Genomic DNA, 21,109 nt, shown 5'->3' on the forward strand with positions numbered 1-21,109 from the left:
CCGCGCACTTGACCGTGCGGGCGGGCGGGCGGGCAGGCGCGCGCGGCCGTATGCAAATGCGGGCCGCGGCGGGGCGTCGTCCTGGGCCGGCCCCCCGCGCCCGCGGGGCCGCACGTCCAATAAGAAGCGGCCGCGCTTGACACCTGCCTATATACAGCGAGCGCGCCCCGGGGCCGCACAGCGCTCCCCGCGCACACCCACCCGCGGCCGCCCATGACTTCCAGCGAGATCGCCATGCCCGGCGAGGTGAAGGCCGACCCCGCCGCGCTCATGGCCTCGCTGCAGCTCCTGCCGTCGCCCACGCCCAACCTCGAGATCAAGTACACCAAGGTAGAGGCCGGCCCGGGGCTCGGCGGAGGGAGGCCGGCCCCCCGCCCCGGAGAGGTCGCCTGTCAGCCCCCCGCGACGCGGGGCTCGGGGGAGCGTCTCCGGGGCGGGGAGGGGGGCAACCGGTCCCGGCCAGAAGGGTCGCCGCCGGCAACGGCGGACGGCGGCGTCGGCCTCGGGCCGCCCCGGGGAGGCGGGGGTCTCTCGGGAGCGGACCTGGCTCGGGCTCCGGGGTCCTCCAGGTCTCCCCAGGGCGGGCCGGTCCTGGGGTTCCCCGCTAGGCGTCCCTGGGGCAGAACGAGGCTCAGGGCTGGGTTCCCTCAGGTCTCAGAGCAGACCGAGACCCGGCTCTGCGTGGAGGTCCGGCTTCGGGGTCCCCCGGGTCTGCTCGGGGCAGGCCGGGCTCGGGGGCGGGGGGCCCCCCGGGGTCCTCGGAGCGCACCGGCGCGCGGTTCTCCCGGGGCCGTCGGTCGCCGAGCAGCCCCGGGGTCCCCCGCCGGGGTGGCGTCGCAGCCCCGCGTCGCCCCCGGTCCTCTGGGTCGGCCGGGCGGGATGAGCTGCCCTCGGAGCCCAGCGGAGCCCGCCGAGGGGCTTGTCAGGACCCGGGTCCCACAGGCTTCGCGGGAACCTGGCCCAGACGCGGTGGATCAGTGCCAGGCTCTCTTGCACTTGAAAAACCTAAATGATTTTATTTTATTTTTTTCCTCCCCCTTAACGAATCTTAACATCTCAGATTTGCCAAGCAGCGAGGATCCTCGTTGTTAAACCGCATTAAAAAAAAAAAAAAAAAAAAAAAAAGCAACACGCTCCCGCCGCCCCGATGTAAATCGATCCCCTCACCCAACCCCACGTTCTCAGGAGGAGAAAAAAAAAGAAAGAAATGCTATTTTATCCGCGAGGGTAACTTGTGAACTGCATACACAAAGGGGTTGCAGGTTATAGCGAAGAGGCGGGCGTAGCCTTGGAAGCCGCCTTTCCCGCTCGCTGTCTGCTCCCACCGCAAACTTCTGCGGACTGCCTTGGCCGCGCTCACGCGGCGCGGCGGGTACGTGGTCCGCGGCGGGCTCGAGAAGAGCCGCGAACGGAAGGTGGAGAAGTTAGCTCGTTCGCGGCTGACCGAACGAGAAACGCGAAAGCATCGTTTCCGAAGTTTTGTGGCGTGGGGCTTGGGAATAGCGATCAGCGGAATTCGTTATTTTCGAACGTGGATTTAGGTGGATTTAATGTACCTGTTAGCTTTTAGATGGTGTGACAAATTTTTTGAAAGCCGTTTTAATGAGGGGTCGTTAATGGTTATAGCCCTTTAGGCATTGTTTGCATAACAATAGTGCCAGTGTGTAGCACATCTCCGGGTTTAGGAACAAGGCAGGGAAGCATGCACATAAAAGTTTTGTTTTATGAGGGTCCCTAACCTCTTCAGATGCGCCTTGGAGAGCTTAAGAGGCAAGATCCACACGGGATTCCGGAGGGTTTGTTTTAGACTTACTTTTGATCAGATTATCCTAACAGCCCCTGAAAGTCTGCAAGTAGATATCTTGTTCAGAATTTCATTTGGAAGCTCCAGCAATTCTCCTTTTCTTTAGCCGCCCCCTCTCTTCTCTCTCTTGTTCTCCCCCAGTAGGAAAGACAACTGATTTATAGCTAATTGGAGCCTTTAATGTCGGAGTCTTTTTTTAGCCTCGTGAAGACTTTTATCCAGTATCCACTTTCCCATTATTATCAAGAAAAACAATCAGAAATGAAATAATGGATTGTAACTTGATTCTTTAATTTGTGGGGAGGAGGCGCCTTATTTTTTGTCTTGACAAACAAGCCTCATAACGCGGAGTAACACTCATCTACAGGCAAGCTCTTTCACAAAGCCTTGTAAAATCAGGTATCTCTGAACACTCCCAGCAGCTTCTGTGCTCAGCTCTTTGGAGAGACTTCTAGATTTTCTAAGACAGGAATCACGGACAAGCAGTTCTGATTTATTTTAGTTTAACGGAAAGAACAGTGACTGCTCTTTTGGTAGCCTAAGATTTTTTTTTTTCTTCAAAAGAAAGAGTTGGGAGGTCTTTTAAAAATTCATTCATGATCAAAAGTGAGGGAAGTTATATTAACATTTTCAAACAGAACAATGAACAAGGTAGCCAGACAATCCTTCAGTGCTATCATGTTCGTTAGGAAAAATTTAAATGGACGTTTTATTACAACTTAGGGTCTGTTAAAAAAAAAAAACAACAACCAGGAAACAAAACATTTGTGTCAAATAAAGGTACTATAAGGCAAACAGATTTATCATTCATCATTTTTGTCTTGCATGTCCTTATTGAATGATACTACAATATGATTTTTACAAAATGATACTAAAATGTGATTTGACAATCAATATAAACTACTTAGTGATAACATAACTAGTCAGATTATGAGAATTTCAAAAAGTATGTATTTAGAATATTTGGCATTTGTGATCTTGCACTTATCTGCAATTTTCATCATTTTATTTCTTCTTCCAAAAGAATTGTGCTCTTTTAAAATAAGAGAATGGGGGAATAGTCAATATTATGTTAGTCAATATTATGTTAATTGTCTGTCAAAGGTTCTTTAAAAATGCTATGAAAGCAAAGTTCAATCCAGAAGCATTCTGAAAGAGCTTAAGTGTGGCTTTGTATTGGCTGTTAAGCAATTGCATTCCATAAAAAAAAAAAAGAAAGAAAGAAAAGAAAAGAAAAAGAAAAAGAAAGCCTACAGCTTGCTCCAAGTTCTATTATCCATTTTAGACTAAGATAAACGACAGTAATACTTTTGGATTATGTCTATTTTTTTTTAAATATAGGAACCGAGATCCCAAGTTTCTAAAATGATTCTTACTTAGGAATATGGGTTTTGTTTGTTTCAAGACTAATAGTCAAGAAAGCAATACTGATATAAAGCTTAGAGGCACCAGTGTGGAGCTGGGAGAATGATGCTCCTTTGTCTAGCTGTGCTTTTCTCAGATCATTTTCCTGGGTTATTTCTGTTTCATCTGCCTCATTTGTGTATTGCCGGCCATGTTCTGGGAGCATACATGTTAGCATTCTCCTAGGAACTGGCCCTGACTGTGGGGAGGGGTGGGGTCGCTCTTCCTCTCCCTTCCTTCTTTCTCCCTTTCCCAGATTCCCAGGTCTTTAAAAAGTTTCTTTTTATTCCACTTCTACTTTCCTGCTTTCTCTTTTGGCTCCATCTTTCCTTCTAGCTCCAATGGCTCACTCTTTTAGTCAGCAACTGAAAAATGCTCATAACTGACAGCAACATAACAGGATTTTGTGTTCTCCTAGCACTGACACTGTGGAAGGTATAACAGTCCAGAGAGAGAACATTGCTGGGCACTGGGCTACACTACAATGGAAAGCACAAAGGGCAGCTCACTGGGAAAAATCAGAACAAATATACGTCTGGATACCTCCCGCTTATTCTTTTATTTGTTCATTTAACCCTTTCAATAAGTGCACTCTGTTTTTCGGAGTCAATTTCAACTCAGTTCAAAGGGGTTTTGAGGGGCCATGTTTCTAACAATAGTGCAAATTGGATTATGGAACATCTGCCTTCTAGGAACTTAAAGTCTTATTAGAAAGACTGAGTGACAAAATTTTCTTGTCAGCATAGCAGCAGATCAGCTGATCAATGCAGTGATAATGTTTGCAATGCTGCTTGCATTTTCACAGGGTCATTGGTTGACTTAGCACTTTCACGCATGCACGTGTCTTAATTCTAAGATCCTTTGAAGGAGCGTAAAAATAGAAACAATTGATAAGGAAGAACTTGGCCTTGAATTTTGAAAAATGATAGAGTGTTCCTTGTCATGCTCTTTACTTTTCTTATGACACTTTTTAAATGCAGAAAGCTTAAATTCATTTTTGTGTTGTTTGTGATGGAAACATAAGAATATGAACCTGATCTAGTCACTTAAAAGAGCTACCTTTATAATTTTTCTCAAAATACATGTTTACTTTAAGCGTGTTTAAGCATCTTTAGGTTTGTGTAATGTGTGTGTGCACATGTCTGAGGAGACCAGAGAAGGATGTCAGCTCCTCTGAAGCTGGCGGTTGTGAACCACGCGTGGTATAAGTGTCGTGAATCAAACTCAGGTTCTCTGTAAGGACAGCAAGTACTTCAACCCCCAAGCTGGACCTCCAGCACCGCCTTTATAATTTTTGATCCTTTTACTTTAATTTACTATTGGTTCTTTTTGTTGGTTGTAGTGGTCATGATTCTTGCCTGTTCTGCATCTTGGATCTAGCCATTGTGGATTTTGTTCCAAATCTTTACTCATTAATATTTTTTTTTTATCATAACTGCCTGTATGTAGAAGACTTTTAATTCTGTTTTGTTTTCCCCAAACCTTTTCAGAGTCTGGGGAGCTGGCTCAGTTAGTAAAGTACGTGGCCTGCAAGCATGAGGACCTGAGACCCTCATCTCAGCACTCCTACAAAAAGCTGGCTGTGACAGCCACGCCTGTAGTCTCCTTGCTGGCAGTATGGAGACAGGAAAATCCCAGGGGTTTGCTAGCCTGCTCGCTAGTCTGGCTGAATTGCTGCTCCAGGTTCAGTGAGAGGCTTTGCCAAAAAAAAAAAAAAAAAAAAAAAAGGTGGAACGCAGTCAAGGAGGGTACCTGACATTGACCTATGGCCTCCACACCCCTCAACACTCCTCACACACACAAGTTAAATACTTAAAAAAAAAAACTTTTTGATGTTTGTATTATCTCTATCACGCAGAGTAGCTAAACAATGTCGTTATGGAACTTGGGTTAGATAATTCTCCTGAGGTTCTGCCCCAATACTCTCTACTAAAGGGACTGTGGTTTCCACATGACACCATCATTTACTGAAGCACTTCTGCTTTATAGAATGATGAACAATAGTTTTTCTTCATCTATTGAAGACTTAGGGGCCTGCTCTGTGAGGTCTGACTTCAGTGTAGCCAACTGTAATAATAATAATAATAATAATAATAATAATAATAATAATAAACCCTAGACATGTGTAGTTGGTTCTCTCTCTTTTTCATTGGTGAATCTTGATCCAACCATGACCAAGCCAATAAGCATCTCAGGTGAAGTCCCAAGCCTTTCTCAGAAGAATAATTAGATGCAAATACTGACATGTGGTTTTGTGGATTTTGTTATTTTACTGACAGTTTAATGTGGTCAACAAACTATACAGCTCACCTCGTTTTGTAAATATAGTTTCATTGCAACACAGCCCTGTCTGCTCAGGAACATATCGTCTATGGTTACATTGGGACTTACAGTGTCATAGTGCAGAGAACAGATAGCCCATATTTTGGGAAAAGTTTACAAGTCCTTGGCATGGGGGGAAAAGGCTTTGAGTTAAAATAGGCCTTTGATTAAATCCTGGTCAGGCATGCATTTCTTGAGCACATGGAGAGTTAACATATATTAAACATGTGGTGTCAGGTGTTGGAGAGTCAGTAGTCAAGAATATGTATGGGGAAAAAAAAAGAAAAGAAAAAGGAAAAAAAAATGCCAAAAAAAAAAAAAAGACTATATATAGTGTATTCTCTCAAGGAGTTTCTTTACTGAACTTCAATTTCTTCATTGGTCAAAACTGAAATAGCAGTACCTGCTTCACAGGGTTCTCATGAGTATAAGAAAGTACTTATCCTGACAATCAGCCAATGCTAATCCTGTTTTTGCACACATAAATGATTTCATTTGGATCATAATTATTATATTTGTAGTTCCAATTGAAGGTTGCCAATTTTAAGAAATGCCAGAATTGAGTTCTTATGTATTTACAGTGTATTTTCACTTAGAAACTCCTTGGGTGTTTCCTCAGCAGGTTGTTATATTTATCAGAAAGTCAATAAATTGATTTTCCAGTGAGTGTTTTAATAACAAATTCTTGATCTGACACTTGAGCCAAGATTTAACATTAATGTTCTGCACGCAATATGCTCAGCTGGCTGAAATGAAATGCCAAGTTATGAATACTTTTAAAACAATTTGAACAAAGATGTAGTCAGCTCTCAGAAGGCAGCTATCTCTTGGCAGGGGAATAGCGTCTTTGATTTATGTAATCTGAAATTGAAAATACTTTCATGGGCTCTGACTGCCCAGGATAATGCCTTAACGTGAAAGTGGAGGACAGTCACCTTCCAGAAAGAACAGGTATCTGCCAGTGACTAATTGACAGCCTTCCTGGCCTCTTCTTAATTTCTTTTTTTATGGTGACAGGTCATTCGAGACCCTTCATTTCCTCTCAGAGGCAAATCGAATGTCAGTAGAGTGGATTGCCGTTATGCTACTTTGGCTAATTTTTAATTTCCTCTCAGACATTCTCAAAATCCTACTCCATGTAACCTTTTGAGTACATTAAAGTTTCCAAATTGGGGATTTCTTATCTCTGGTATGTATTACTTGTTTGTCTTTATTTAATATCGAATTATATTTTAATTGTTTCCCTTTAAAACTATCAACTTTTCCCCTAAAAGGCAAGTTCCCTTCCACCTAACTACTAGAATCTTAACTCTTACCAATATATTCACAGTAAGTCTCTGGGTCACATGATTTGAAAATACTCCCAGGCTTTGGAAGTTTCTGTAGGAATAATAACTGGGCTCTTTCTGACTTCTGCTGAGCTCTTTATGGTTCCCTGGGACTCACCTTGGAGTTAATTGCTCTCCTTGCAGTATGGTTAAAAATTAGAATGTCTTGGGGTAAACATTCTCATTTTTATTCTAGAAAGAAGCAGCAGCTGGGCTCTGTGCTTGTAGCATTTATTTTTTCAGCTTCCTTACCCATACGCCAGCTGACTTTTGGAGAACCAAACTATAAGTTTCTTCATCCCTAGATCTCCAGAAAGATACAGTTTGCTGTCCGGATGAAAGAACAAACCTTTGCCTCCTATGTTTAAGAATTTAGGGGAACATGAATATGAAAATTCTTTCTGATATTAATTACTAAAGATGAGAAAACATTTCCTAATTATTAAAAGATTATATTTATATATAACTATAATTCTCAGTACTTAGCCTGAGTCTGCCTATTTCAAATTTGATAGGTACTTGTTCAAGCATTTTGTTTCATGCCATTTCTAGGATTTCCTGAAGGCTGAATCAAGACAAAGTGTCTTAGGTCACAAGCCCATTCTATAAATAGAACTGCCTTCAAGAAATAAGTCTGGCAAGTTATTACAAATTTTAACAAACTCACTAATAGACAAATATAACCTAATTTTCTTTTTTTTCCAGCCACTAGTGCCTATACCAACTCTATAGACTGGGTATCATGCTGTAAAAAGTTTAGGGTAAGAACGTGCAATAACAGGGCTTTGGCTAGGAAAATGAAATTAGAAAATGTCTGTGTGAATTTATGGGAACAACTGGAGATCTTCTTTCCATAGTTGTGAAATTTGGACTTCCCTCCTTTGTTGTGAGATCAGTAGCCAGTACAAAACTTTGGCTTCATTACCCACCAAACCTGGAACTGGACAATTCTATCTCATCCTTACTTTAAGTCTGATGTCCAGTACACCAATGCAACTTGGTAGAGCGGCTTTTCAATTTTTTAAAAATTTTAGGTTTGTTTATTATATGCATGTATTTTGCTTGAATGTATGTCTGTGTACCATGTATGTATTTGTTGCCCAAGAAGGCCAGAAGAGGGTGGTAGAATTCTCTAGAATTAGAGCTATGGATGGTTGTGGTCAACATGTGGGTGACCGGAATGGAACCCAGGTCCTCACATGCTTCTAACTGCTGAGCCATCTTTCTAGCTCCACAGAAAGCTATCTAATGGTATTGCCTAGGGCCAGTTTTATTTTTAACTGTAGCTGGAGTTGTACTTCTGCTTACTTAAATTTGCTCATTTGTTTCTTAACTTAGCATTTAGTAAGACCTCTTCTGTACAAAGCATTGGTAGTTACTGTCTGGTACAAAGTGATAGGTGGATGTGGTCATCACCGGGAAGAACCTGAAGAGAATTCCCACTCAGCCACGGAGCGAGGATACGCACATGAGAGACTCTGATGTGTGATCAGAAGACAAAAATCGTATCAAGTGCTCGAGGAGTCAGAAAGAAGGAGGCTTTCCAGGCTGGTTGAGCAGTTCTCTGTATTGCTAGATATAGGCAAGAGGAGTCGCTTATAGACAGGTATAGATGGTAACACACGTGTGTGTATTTATATAGATATGGTAATGGTTCGAAACACAGATGACTTCCTCCCGAGCTCAAGGTGAAGCTGCCTGAAATAGAGAACTCATGTAACGTAACCTACCTGACACACAGCTTAGCAACAGTGTGCTGTAGGGGAAGGTTGTGGCCTCCAGTATGTAGTTTCTTCTAGAGCTGCTGCCGCCATCCAGAATCACCCGAGGGTGTCGTTTTACGTCACCTTACACATACAGCATTTGAAGTGTAGTTTCTTCTGAATGGATATTGCTTTTAAGCATAAAACTGAAAAACTTAAATGACGCCCTCTTGAGTTGAAGACCATCAGTAATTACTAAGTTTTAAATAGTCGCACTTGGACCCTCCTGCAAACTCCTTCCGTCCCCTTATTTTCTCACAGGCATTAATCTTCATCTTATCCATATACATAGTGGTATCCACAAACAGTGTGTTTTTGTGTTGTTGTTTTGCATGACAAAATATTCTGTGTAAACGGCACCATGTTAAACATATCTTGTGATATATTTTGCTTTGTTTAGCATCATATTTTCAAGGTTCACCTGTGTTATTAGGTATCCCTACAATCTATTCATTGTCATGATCACATATTATTTTATACAGTGTCTTATATCCCAATTTTAATGTAGTCAACTATTGACATTTACAATATTGTCAGTATTGGCTATTAAGTATGATGCTGTAGTGAGCAGTCTTCAATATGTCTCTTATATAACTCACGAGAGAGCTGCTAGAAATCATGCATACAGCACATGTGCTGGCTCATGGCTGTGCACTCTTAACAGTCCAATTGGGAATGCCAGGTTTCTGTCTCACAGGGTTATAAAAGTTTCCATCTTTACCATCTATCAGCCCAGCACAGCCCCCACCGCTCTCTATGCTCGCCTGTACTCGGGTTCTGGTACTTGCTGGACCTGGCAGTCTAATAAGGATGCAGTGTCATCTCATTGCTGTTTTATTAGGCAGGTCTTGATGTCCTGTGAGACTAAGCTTCTCTTATGCCTACTTGCCATTTGGCTTGTCTCTTAGACAAACCAGCTAGCTTTTTTTGCTTATTTTCTGTGTATATGTGTTAGTGTTGATTTATACTAAGTTTTCATATTCAAAATGGCAGGCTTTTGTCAGATAGATATACTATGCAAATGTTTCTTTCTGATTATATTCTTTCACTGTCATTTTTTGTTCTGTGTAATCTTGTAATAAAGTTAGGAAGTCCAGACTGTATGGTCTCCAAGCCTGATCTTCTCTTTTAGGGACACTGTAAGAACCTGATGGATAACGAAGAACCTACTTCTAGGTGAATTTAATTAAAGCATCAAGACAAGGATTATTACAATTCACTGGTGTCGTATTTAATCCTCCTCATGTTCTTTCATTACCTACAACTGTAAGTGCTTAAATGTCAGCTACTGTTGTTCTCACTATAGGACTTGCTTGCTCTTTCTGTTTTGAAAGGCCATGGTAAACAGACAAGTCCTTAATTATGCTCTACTTGTTTATAGGTTTTTGGAGAAAGCATGTATAGGTGACAATCTGAAAAATAATGACTAGTCCAAAATTCTTAAAAACAAAACAAAACAACTAATCCAGGGGCTAAAGGGATAGTTCAGTAAGTAAGAGCACTAGCTGCTCTCCCAGGGGACATGCGTTCTCCAGCACTCACATGGCAGCTCACAGTAATCTGTAACTACAGTCCCGGACATCTGACACCCTCTTCTAGCCTCTTTGGACACTCATGCATATAGTGCACAGACGTATATTCAGGCAAATGCTCATATAGATGAAATAAATATAAGTAAAAAAAAACAACCCACAACCCCCCCCCCCAACTTATTCAGTACAGTGTTTTATCCTGTGTAGAGAATTTGAGTTATTCCTTAGCAGCAGGGTTGAAAATGACATCATAGTACTTCCCATTTTAATACTTCCACTCGTTATAAAACTCAAAGCTGGTGCTATACATTTACCTTTGTGTTTGGATTCTACAGGCAATGTGATTCATGCAGTAGTGCCTATAGTTGCAAAAACTGTTGGCAGAGAGATTCTCTGACCATGGCATGGAGTCCAGCCCTTCTGGGTGTAGTGCCATGTAACACCCAACAAAGTTGGCTGCATAATATACTTTTCCATAATGAACTTGTATTGTCTGTGTGCCCATATTACTTATTTGGATTTCTTTGAAATTGAATACCTTTGTGTTAGAGATTATGCTTTTTCTTGTATTTTTATTACTAAATTGCAAACTCTTATTCATCAAGTTATATCAAAAGCATTGAGTTCTCTGTGTAGCAGTGTAGATGCTTTGGAAATGTTTGCTGAATGAATGCTTACTGTATAACTTGTTATGAATAGCTGCTAGATGGGCACTGTTTCACATGAGTATATTTAATTCCTATGATAACCCTATGATATGAGTATTATAGTAATATCTCCCTTTTACAAGTGAGACCGTGGAGCATATTTAAATTAAGTGCCTGTTCCTGGCTCCTCAACCACAGCAGGGAACAATGCCAGCATGCTGGCCTCTTCTTTCCTGTTGGTAATAGCAAGAAATGCACAGGAATGCTCAAAAAGAGGTATAGTCTGCACCATCGGCTCCACTAACTTTTAACAACACATTCCCAACCCAGCTCTTGGTCTACAAATCCCAGTTGATTAGTATTTTCTGTAGCCATTAGTAGAAACAGTTTGAATGGTTAAAGAGAAAAGGCCAAGGGAGTGAATGTGACATACTGGGTGAGTGAATGTGACCCAGCTGGGAAGGTGTGATTCTGCAGGTGAGACAGGGGGCTTTGGGGATTCTCACAGGCTGGGGACTCACACAGTGCCCTGAATAACACCTGCTTGCTTGTTCTGTTTTCATTTAAAAGGTGCTCTTCTTTGTCATGATGATAATTCTCTTGGCCACGAGGACGTGCACAGAGGGGCTGTCATTTGCTCATGTGCATTTCCCATGGCTTTCGTGAAGCTCCCCACCCCTACCCCACCCCACCCCTCACTTCCATAGCTGATTATTTTGTAGAGTTTTATTATTACCTCAGTGAAGGAGTTACTTGGAGTTACTTTCAGAAAGAGTTGAACGGAGATGCTCGCTCGGGCTGCCTAGGAGGGCTAACTCCTGTCAGGTTCCATGATTACTGCATGGACCTGAGCATGAACACGAAGCGGAGCAATCCAGGCAGTCTCCAAAGCTTTTTAAGTAGGGTGAGTGATAGAGGAAGGAGCTGACTAGGTGCACGACTACATTTTCATTGGAAATGGCTCAAAACTCCTATGCAAAGAAATGCTGGCTGTTAGCTGTCTCCTTTGGTGGGATCTTAGAGCCTTTCCATTTCTGTCTTCAAAGAGGAACTTTTTCCTTCTTCACATCCCCACAGGCCCACCCCTTCTCACGCTTACCACCTCCTTTTATTCTTATTCACTTACTTCTGTGTCTCAAGGTGTTTCTTTCAGGGCAGCTGTTTGATAATGGGCATCCCTGGTTAGACTCATTTACCTCTTTTCATAAAGTGGCTGGTTGAGCTGGGCAACCTTTGTGGTTCTCTCTTGGCCCAAATGGTCTTCAGGGAAGCCAGAAGCAGTGAACCTGGAATACCACATTCGCCTTCTATGAGCTCTCTTGAGAATTTAGTAATTACTTAATGGACTGAGTTGGTGACATACCAGATAACAGTCTGGGTTGCATTAAATTAACCTTTGCAAATGGGCATTTATTGGTGTACTCTTAAAGGACTGCATGTGTTGGCGGTAATTGCTCTTCTGCGTTCCTCTTTGCTGACAGGTATTTGTACTGAGTGAAAATTTTCTCAGATTAGAGCCTGGGTGGTAGTTTTAGCCATTAAGTGATGTGTGTCATTGTGTTTGGCACACTGAGCATAAATTGTGTCTTGTAAACAGCAGGGAGACTAATGAGGTTTGCCCACATTCGGGTGTCCTTACCAGGAATTCCAACAGAGAAAAAGAGAAGGCTTAAAAAAAGAAGTACACAGAACAGAGATTTGGGGGCCTTTGATGATGTGCTTTAAGGAGGGAGAGCATTGCTCGGAATTTACTGTAGATGTGTGTATACAAATATGGGCAAAAGAAATACATGTTTTGCCCTTACTGAGCGCTTGTAAAGTCACTAACTTAGTTTTCCAGGGGGAGAGTGTGGGTCTGATTTGTATTTCTGATTGTGAGTGGCCCAAATAAAATGTCTGTGATCATAAGCTGTTTGCTTACGTGGAACCTCATCATTTCAATCAGCTTAAGTCTACCAAGTCTCTTACAAGAAGCCTTCCAAAAGGTAATATTTGAGATTTAGTTCTAATATTTATCTTTCTTACTACTAATAAATGATGTGAATGTTTGATGTTACCCCAAGGACTATAACTATTGCTTAATGTTTACACTAGCTTTCTTCCTGGACTTGAATTTTCTTGTTTCAAAAGTAATTTTATTAAAATTTTATTTTATTAAGTAACTTTATTAAATTTTATTTAAAATGTTTTATTTAAAATGTTTTCCATACAAAACATTCTTCCTTTCCCAAATCCTCCCTACCAATTTCATGTTCTTTCATGTCATGATTGCTTTGATATATTGTGTACCTTAAACATTTTGGTATTTGAATTAATTCATTCATGAGCACACACTAGAAAAAATTCGTCTTATTCATTTGTGGAGTCACTAATTGGTAAAATGTCAACTAGGAAGTGGAGTGCCAGGATATAATTTTGAAATAACTGCCATTTAAGTATTAAAAAAAAACATACACATCCCAGGATGGGAAGCTTCTCTACTCCCACCCGCTTGCACAGTCCCTTGAAACAGAGCCTCTCTCACTGAGGGTACCACATAGGAGTGAACAAGGGAGAGCATGGGGCATTTGAGTACAGTGATCTGCCTCTAATTTGTGAACATTTAGTGGTCCCTCATGTGACATATATTTATTCATCTAATGAATGAGTAAAATTGTTTGATTGCTTGTGGAGTGTCCCAGTACATTAGGCCCTAGAAACAGAAAGATGCTTTGTGGTACTGAATGACAATTTCTGAAACATCATTTTATTACTAATGAAAGAAGAAGATGGAATGAGATGCGTATTCATCCATCTGCCTATATAAAGAACTGGAAGAACTGTTTTCCCTCTATCTGGATGCTTTAAAACTCTACTCTCTAATACCCAGAACCTGGGGTTATGAGAACAGGAAGGACAATACTGAAATTGTCTTTCTGGGACCAATTTTGTTAATTGTTTGGATGCTTTTGTTAAGAATACTTTCCCAAAGATATAGTGGTAATTACCAAAGAGTGGTCCACAAAAACCTCTGTTAATGATTCTCCTTCTCTACATGAGTGGTTTGCACTGCAGTAAAAGTTCATTGAGTAAGAATTAGTTTGAGACTCTGTTTTGTTTTTTAGGCATATCAAAAGACTTAATATTTTGCTACATTAAAAAAGACATCTCTATATAAAAATATACCCAACAGAAATCACATGTTTCACATTTGCTAGATTTACAGCTCTAGAAATTAGAGCAGTGGCTGCTGTGAAAATTCCTTAAGATAGAGAGGAAAGGTTCCTAGTCACTTCTGTAAGCTGCTGCAGCAGCTTTTCTGCCGAGCTGAGTTCATGAAAGTCACAGAGGGCCCGGAAGCCCTGAGGTGAGAAAACGTGTCAGAAGCTCACAGCTTTTCACACAGTCTAATGGAGACTTAGCGCTTGGCAGGCCAGGGCCGCTGCGCTCTGTCTCTGACCCAAGAGCTCTGCAGTTCTTCACATCAAAACCACATCTTGCTGAGCCGAGATCAAACGCAGTAAGGTAAGGACCCTGTCAGTGATTTATCACGCCAGGGAGAGTGTTCAGGCCAGATGGGGCCACTGGGAGTGAAGCTGACATTCCAGCAGCTTCTCATGTAGGACTATCATGTAGTGAGGACTAGTTTTTCTTGAAGAGAAATTCCATGTCAAGTGTCAGCTTTCAGTGGTATTTCTTGGAAGGACTTATTGTCAGCATGGGGTTTGTTTCACAATCAAGAACTACTAGTGATTGTTTTTAACATTTAAATTGTAAGGAGAGATTTCTTGACCAAATGCCCATTTGATAGTTTCTCTCTCTCTCTACTTCTCTTCCTTCCTCCCTCCCTCCAATTCCTTCCTTCTCCTCTTCTTCCTTCTTAGAAGGTACTCATGACAAAAGAAGGAAGGTGGATGGAAAAAGGAATGCATGCATGAATGAATGAATGAATGAATGAATGAATGAATGAATTAAGGAGCTTTGAGAGCTCAAAAATTTTAAAGTCTTTCTAAACATTAGATGGGAGTTTAAGGTAACAAGTAGAATGTATAAACTGCGAAGTCTGGCATTTATTAGTTCATCAGCCTTTTAAGTCAAAGATGTTTGGAATGAATCATTGTAAATAATATTACAATCTAATTCCTGAGGTAGGAGGAGATATTTTATAGACCCTTTTGCACATTTGTAAAAGCCAGAGAGAGAGAAAATCTTATATAAAGTAAATGTAATTATGTTGGAAATTATTTTCATTCAGAAATTCAATAATTCCTCTATACCAACAGTAAATGAAAACAATTGTTTTTTATTTATTTATTTATTGTCAAGAGGAAATGAGAATCCTTTCGTTTATTGGTTCAAAAGACTTTCTTAACCTTAGGATATCCAGCCCTTCTAGACAGGGTGTGCACTTTGCAACATAACATACATGAAAAGGACTATTCACTTGTCAACTTGTAAATTAATTTCTCTCAACTGAAGGTGCCAGCTGACTTTTTGGCCTTAAGTTTCTCTATGATGAACTTCCATAAGTGGGCTGTGCTTTCATGGGTAGAATTGAGTTTATCCTGAGAGTCAAAACTCACTTGATTTCTAAGCTGTCACATCATTCATACATCAGGGTTATTCTGTCTGATGAAATTCTCCAACTCCGCCAAGAGTAAGTTTTAAGCGCAATAATAAGATGCTATCTTCTCTATTTTTCACCCGGCATTCTTGAAACCCGTACAGTGACCCAAGAAAATCTAATTAAGTTTGCCAGATAAAAAAATATCTAGTTAAATTTAAATTGGATTATTAAGTAACTCTCTGGTGTAAGTGTACCCCAGGATTTTTCAGTGATTTGGAATATGCTTAGACTGAAGCTTTCCTCGTGTTCCCTTCATAATAAATTTTCAGGTAACTATCTATCCTGTATATTGTTGAAATTGGCTACCCTAAACTGTTGGACAGAAGGTTTCTGAGTCTTATTTGTGAGCAGCAAATAGACACCGTTTATGGAAAATTAATTGGCATTGAAATGAAGAAAGATTCAAAGAATCCTTTCTAATTATTGTACTGGGACCACTGAGTGCCCTGGAAAGACTTCTCTTAACCTTAGCAATACCATTGAATAGATAGGCCATCCAGATCCATTGTAAAGACAGCTTAATCTTCTAAATGAATTGCTCCAACCTTCCAATTCAAAATCATACAAACAAAAACATTGAGATAAGCTGGGTGCTTTTCAAATGGGGACCCCTGTGGCTTTGAAAATAAACACTCCAACCTCTTTCCACTCCAACACCCACACCCACCAGCCTTTCTGATGTCCTCTATTTGCAAATGAACGGTCAATCCTGAGAAAGACAGAGACTAATTAAACGCAGGGAAGATAGGCAAAGAACATTTGTTTCCAGGCAGAAGACAAAAAGAAATCATGTTACATTGGGCTTACTCAGGACTGCCAGTGGGCACTGCTGCGCTCTCCCCCAGCTTTTCTTCTCAAAGCCTATTTCCCAGGCCACTGGTTGGTCCCTTTCCAGGACAGGGCTGTTTGAAGTACCTTTCTTAGCCTGCTTTCATGCAGCAATAGGAAGGACATGGGGAACCAGTTCACATGTGGCATGACCTCTTCTCCCTTTCCAGCTGTGATGGTTTGGCAATGGATCCTCAAGTAACACAGGAGAATGAATGAATGAATGAACAAACGAATGAACACACAGAGACTATGGATGATCAGAGCATTCACAAGTTGCCTTGAGTTGATTGTTTTTAAGAAAGATTTATTTTTATTTTATGTGTATGGATATTTTGCTGTATGTATGCCATGTGCATGCCTAGAACTTTCAGCGACCAGAAGATGCTGTCACATCCCTTGAAACTGAAGTTACTGAGTAAATGGAGTTAGCTACCCCACGGGTGCTAGAAATAGAACTCAGATCCTCGGCAAGAGATAGAAGTGCTCCTAACTGCTGAGCCTTCTCTTCAACCCCTTGAACTGATTGTTCATACCTTGAATCAAAATCAGTAAAACATTTCAGTGCACAATGAGCCAGGCTTTTCTGTTATCCAGTATCTTCTTCACTCAGTATTACCTGTTGGCAAAGTGTTTTCATGTTACATTGTGTATGAGAAAACTAAGCTTACATGATACACCTAAGATATGTTCTCTAGTAACTGTTATGCACGTAGGTATTTAACCCATTGAGGAACTATGTGAAGCATAGAGGGAGCATGCCCATGTGCACATGCATTTTTGTGGTGTGTTTTGGTGGGGGAGGGGAGGAAGAGATATGAGAGGTTGAAATTCAATAAAAAACTAGGAAGGTCTGTAGGGGACCAAACCAAGTACAAGACTAAAGCGTGGCCTATGTGTCTGAAAGAAGTTGGAAGAGGTTGGAGGCCCCAGCTGGTATGGGAGTGTCCTTCACAGTGTGTGGAATTATGATCCAAGGGAACACTAGGTCTCTGCTGACCCAGCTCATAGGGCTCCTGGAATTTCCTAGGACCTTTTATTGTGAATGACTTGAGACAGCAGCAAGCATTTCAAGGAGCCTTGAAAGAGGCCAGGCATCTCTAGCTCCTTCCCAGCTAATCTGGAGCTAGCTTTGTCTCCCTCAGGCTGGCCAAAATAAGCTGTCCCCTGGAGAATATGACTGCTGACTAATCAGACTGTGCTTTTGTCTCTCTGCTTTCCTAGCTGTCCTTTCACTTGCAGTGAGAGAGACCTTGGGCCTAGATGACCCTCTCAGAAGCTGGGTGGGTGTTTGCTGCCTTGCCGCCAATGTCCTGCTTCTTTCTACCTACGTGCTTACAGCTTATGTCAACCCTGCACGCTGGTGTCATATGTTGGGCCTTCAGTGTTTGATCTAAAGCACAAACTTACAGTCAACTCAGAAAAGTAATTGCCTTAAACCATTTCCTTTGGTTTTTAATTTTTGACCTTGGTGTCTCAGATATTTGAAATAGTGTAATTTCATTCTTTCTGGGAAGCCTATTCTCTTTTCTGTCTTTTCATTTAGGACACAGCATAAGTGGCATTTAGGTTATACACTGTTGGGTCTGTTATTTAAATTTTTTTAACTGATTTTGAATTAGAATTGATGAATTAGGTCATGGCATAGCAAGCTTGGTAAAAACCATGCTCTTGCCAATAAAAGATCCCATTTATTGAACAAAGGTCATGTCTCCACAGTACCAAAACATAGACCTGAAAGTGGAAAGTGCCCAGGCGGGTGTTGCCTATAACGTGCCCTTCGGATGGACATTAGCACTTCCCAGCCAGGTGTTGTTTTGGTGCGAAGCAAGGCGTAGACTGGGGGTCCTCACTTTTGCTCCAGTTATGGAGGCAGATATTTCAAGAGAAGGTGTGAGCTTCACTATTAGCAATCTGAGCCAGCTCTGTCTTTTCACGTTGTACTTTTAGACTCTTAGCCGTTAGTAAAGTAAGCCGAGATGCTTTCTCTAAGTTAAAAAGACTTTTGTGTCCTTTGTAATACACAAAATCTACTAGCCTTACAGAGCACTGTACTGTGCTTGCTACCTGCGCTTGGCTCTTGTTCCTAAAGCTCCAGTCAAGCATATCCACTGAAACAGGTAGACCTGCAAGTGGAGGTGGCCACGCACAGCAGGGCCCCAAACAGCTGCTCGGTGTCTTTAACCAGGACCGTGGGGCCTCTGTGTACAAACTGACGGAGCTGCCTACTGGTCCACTGACTGGTTCTCTCCAGTGATGATTCAAGTGCAGTTCAGTGCCAAACTAAGTAATATTTAACTTCCCTAGGCACGGCACACTTCAGGGTTTAATGCACATAATTTAAAGCATTTACTTAAAAAAAAGAACAAAACTTTTCAGTATTGACATAAAACATGGCAGCTTGTGTCAAAGGACTGACTGAGGATAAGAAATGATTTCTTTCCTAAATCATATCCATACCTACTGTTTAGAGAATTCCTCAGCGTTCAGATTGCCCTGTTAGAATATTATTAATGACCCACCACCTCTGTCTATACTGTAGTCATGGCAACTGTGCTGTGAGCTGAAAAGGGTGCGAAGCCTGATTCACCCTGCAGAACTGCTTCAGAAGCGGTTAAATGACGCAGCTTGCATGGCTAACATGCACTGCTGGGTCTTCTTCCCAGCAACTGAAGAGATTAAAAGCAACTTAATGCAGTCATTAGGATAGGCTGTCCTGTAGATAGCCGGGATGAGTGCCATATTTTGGCCCCCTTTCCATAGGAACATGGTTTTTTGTATCTTCTGGGTATTTTCTCATGTTTGCTCTCTTACGTTATAGTAGAAACCAAATGAAGTTCAGAGACCATTCATGCAGGAGCGTAGAGAGCACATGCCCACTCTGTCTCACTGATGGGACATCAGCTTTGTAGGGTAGGTAGGTCTTCTTTCCCCTTCCTGTGGAAGAAGAAACATGGTTAAAGAAGTGGCTTGTTAAAAAAAAAAATAAAGAAGTGGCTTGTTAACTTGCTTAGGGCTTTTGGGGACAGGAGGCAGACTGATGGTTGTACGGAGACTGTTGGCTCTGGTGCTTCCTTCCTCGGGTGTTCTACAAGAAAGATGAAAAAGGTACTTTAATCCCTCAGTCCTTGGTGAACTTCCTACTCTACCTTGTTTACAAACATAGATGCAATTCTCAACTCTCCTAACAGTCATCAAGCATGGATACGTAAAGCAGCTCTGCATTTCCCTTGGGGTCAGGCAAGGACAGATGGTGTGTGCGCGCGAGAGAGTGCATGTGTATGTGTGTGTGTGTGTGTTTGCATGTGTGTGTGTGTGTGTCTGTGTGTGTGTGGATGCGCACGCATGTATGAGTGTATGGATGGATGGAGGGCCAGAGGTCCACTTTGGATGTCTTCCTCAGTTTTATTTTGTCAGCAGTTTCTTAGTGGACCTGGAGCTCACAGATTGGCTGCACTGGCTGACCAGTGAGCTCCAAGGATACACCTGTCTCCGCCTACTTCCGTACTGAGGTTACAGACACACACCCTGTGGCTTTTCCATGAGGACTAGGGATCCAAACTTAGGTCCTCATGCTTGTGCAGCAACCATCTTACTGCATGAAGCATCTCTCTAATCTCCCACTTCCAGTGGTCTCTTAGAAAATGAAATTGTCCAGACCAGCACAGTTGCCTTGAATTGACCTTAACACACAAGTATATGATCTTCCTGTGTTAGCTTGTTAGCACAGCCATATTCTCCACTTGCATTATCTGAGCATCTCTCCTGGAGACTGTGAGTTGTCCGTGCCTTTATGATTTGGGAAGGGGCACTTCTGATTGGCAGAAATCATTCACTGTGGTGCACTGTCCTTGTTAGGCTTCCTGAAAGCATACCTCTGGGAAGGTAGTATTTCTGGGAGAGGAAAGTATTTTATATGGCGTTTGCTTCCCAGGTGCCGAGCATCTAGGATGCTGTAAAGGATTTACAGAGGAGAATTAAACTCCAGTGCAGAGGTTTTCAGATGCTCTCCATGGAGTCTCTAGTAAAGTGCCAGTGTGCATTTTTTATTTTCATTTCCTTAGCCAGGAAGGGAAACTGTTGCCAAACAGCTGTGACTGCTTCATAAACACTGGCAATTGATGCATTTGCCTTGCTCAGCATGGATACCCAGATTCTACAGAGAAAGGGAGTGTGAAAAGGCACTCAGTCACTCAGATCCAGTCAGCCCCTAAAAGCAGTCATTGGCCATTCCTCTTTCCTTCTGTCATCTCAAGCCAGCCCTTCTGGGTTAAGTCATTAGGATGAGATTGCTTTTGAAGTCTCACCTTGAAGCTCCTGTGGAGCGGTTTGTTGTTTTAAGAGCATACAACTCTTCTTTAGGAAGCCCAGAAAAAAAAAAAGAAAGAAAGAAAAGTGCTATCAGAGGTTCATCATCTGGCTACTATATGTTCCCTGGCAGCAGTTCTCCTACAGCTAGGGACACCAATGGAGATGTCCCATTTTAAGGTTTGTCACATTTCCTAGCGTAAGCCAAGGCTAACATATTGTGCCTTAAAAAGGAAACACGAAGTAACTGTCTCCCTGCTCTGGAATAAAAAGCGGTTTTTATGCGAGTAAAATTCCTTCTGCTGAATAATTTCTAAGAGATTATATCGACGCTTCTAGCAAACCCCGTGAAAGAAGCAGGGAGGACTAGCTCCATACCTTATTGGCCATCCGGTCTGCTCTTCAAGTTGACATTAGCAAAAATTAAATGTAGAAAAAGCGCAAGTGTGGGAATTGGTGCATGGTGCTTCTGGCTTCTCTTCTGCCACTCTCTGGGGATAGACAGCGATGGATACATGATTGTGTGTGTGTGTGTGTGTGTGTGTGTGTGTGTGTGTGTGTGTGTGT

The 21,109-nt window shown here is 41.9% G+C and overlaps 1 protein-coding gene across 1 annotated transcript in view; it reads left to right on the forward strand.

The window, feature by feature from the left end:
* The first annotated feature begins 184 nt into the window (after nt 1–184).
* Aldh1a2 (aldehyde dehydrogenase 1 family member A2) overlaps nt 185–21,109 on the forward strand; it is an 84,866-nt gene continuing 63,941 nt past the window's right edge. The window contains exon 1 of the mRNA XM_055596902.1: nt 185–330. Within this exon, the coding sequence (XP_055452877.1) occupies nt 214–330 (117 nt within the window). The 5' untranslated portion in view covers nt 185–213. The remainder of the gene's footprint in view (nt 331–21,109) is intronic.

Source organism: Psammomys obesus, unplaced genomic scaffold, assembly GCF_907164565.1.
Source record: "Psammomys obesus unplaced genomic scaffold, mPsaObe1.curated_primary_1811, whole genome shotgun sequence".
In the NCBI taxonomy this organism is placed as follows: Eukaryota; Metazoa; Chordata; class Mammalia; order Rodentia; family Muridae; genus Psammomys; species Psammomys obesus.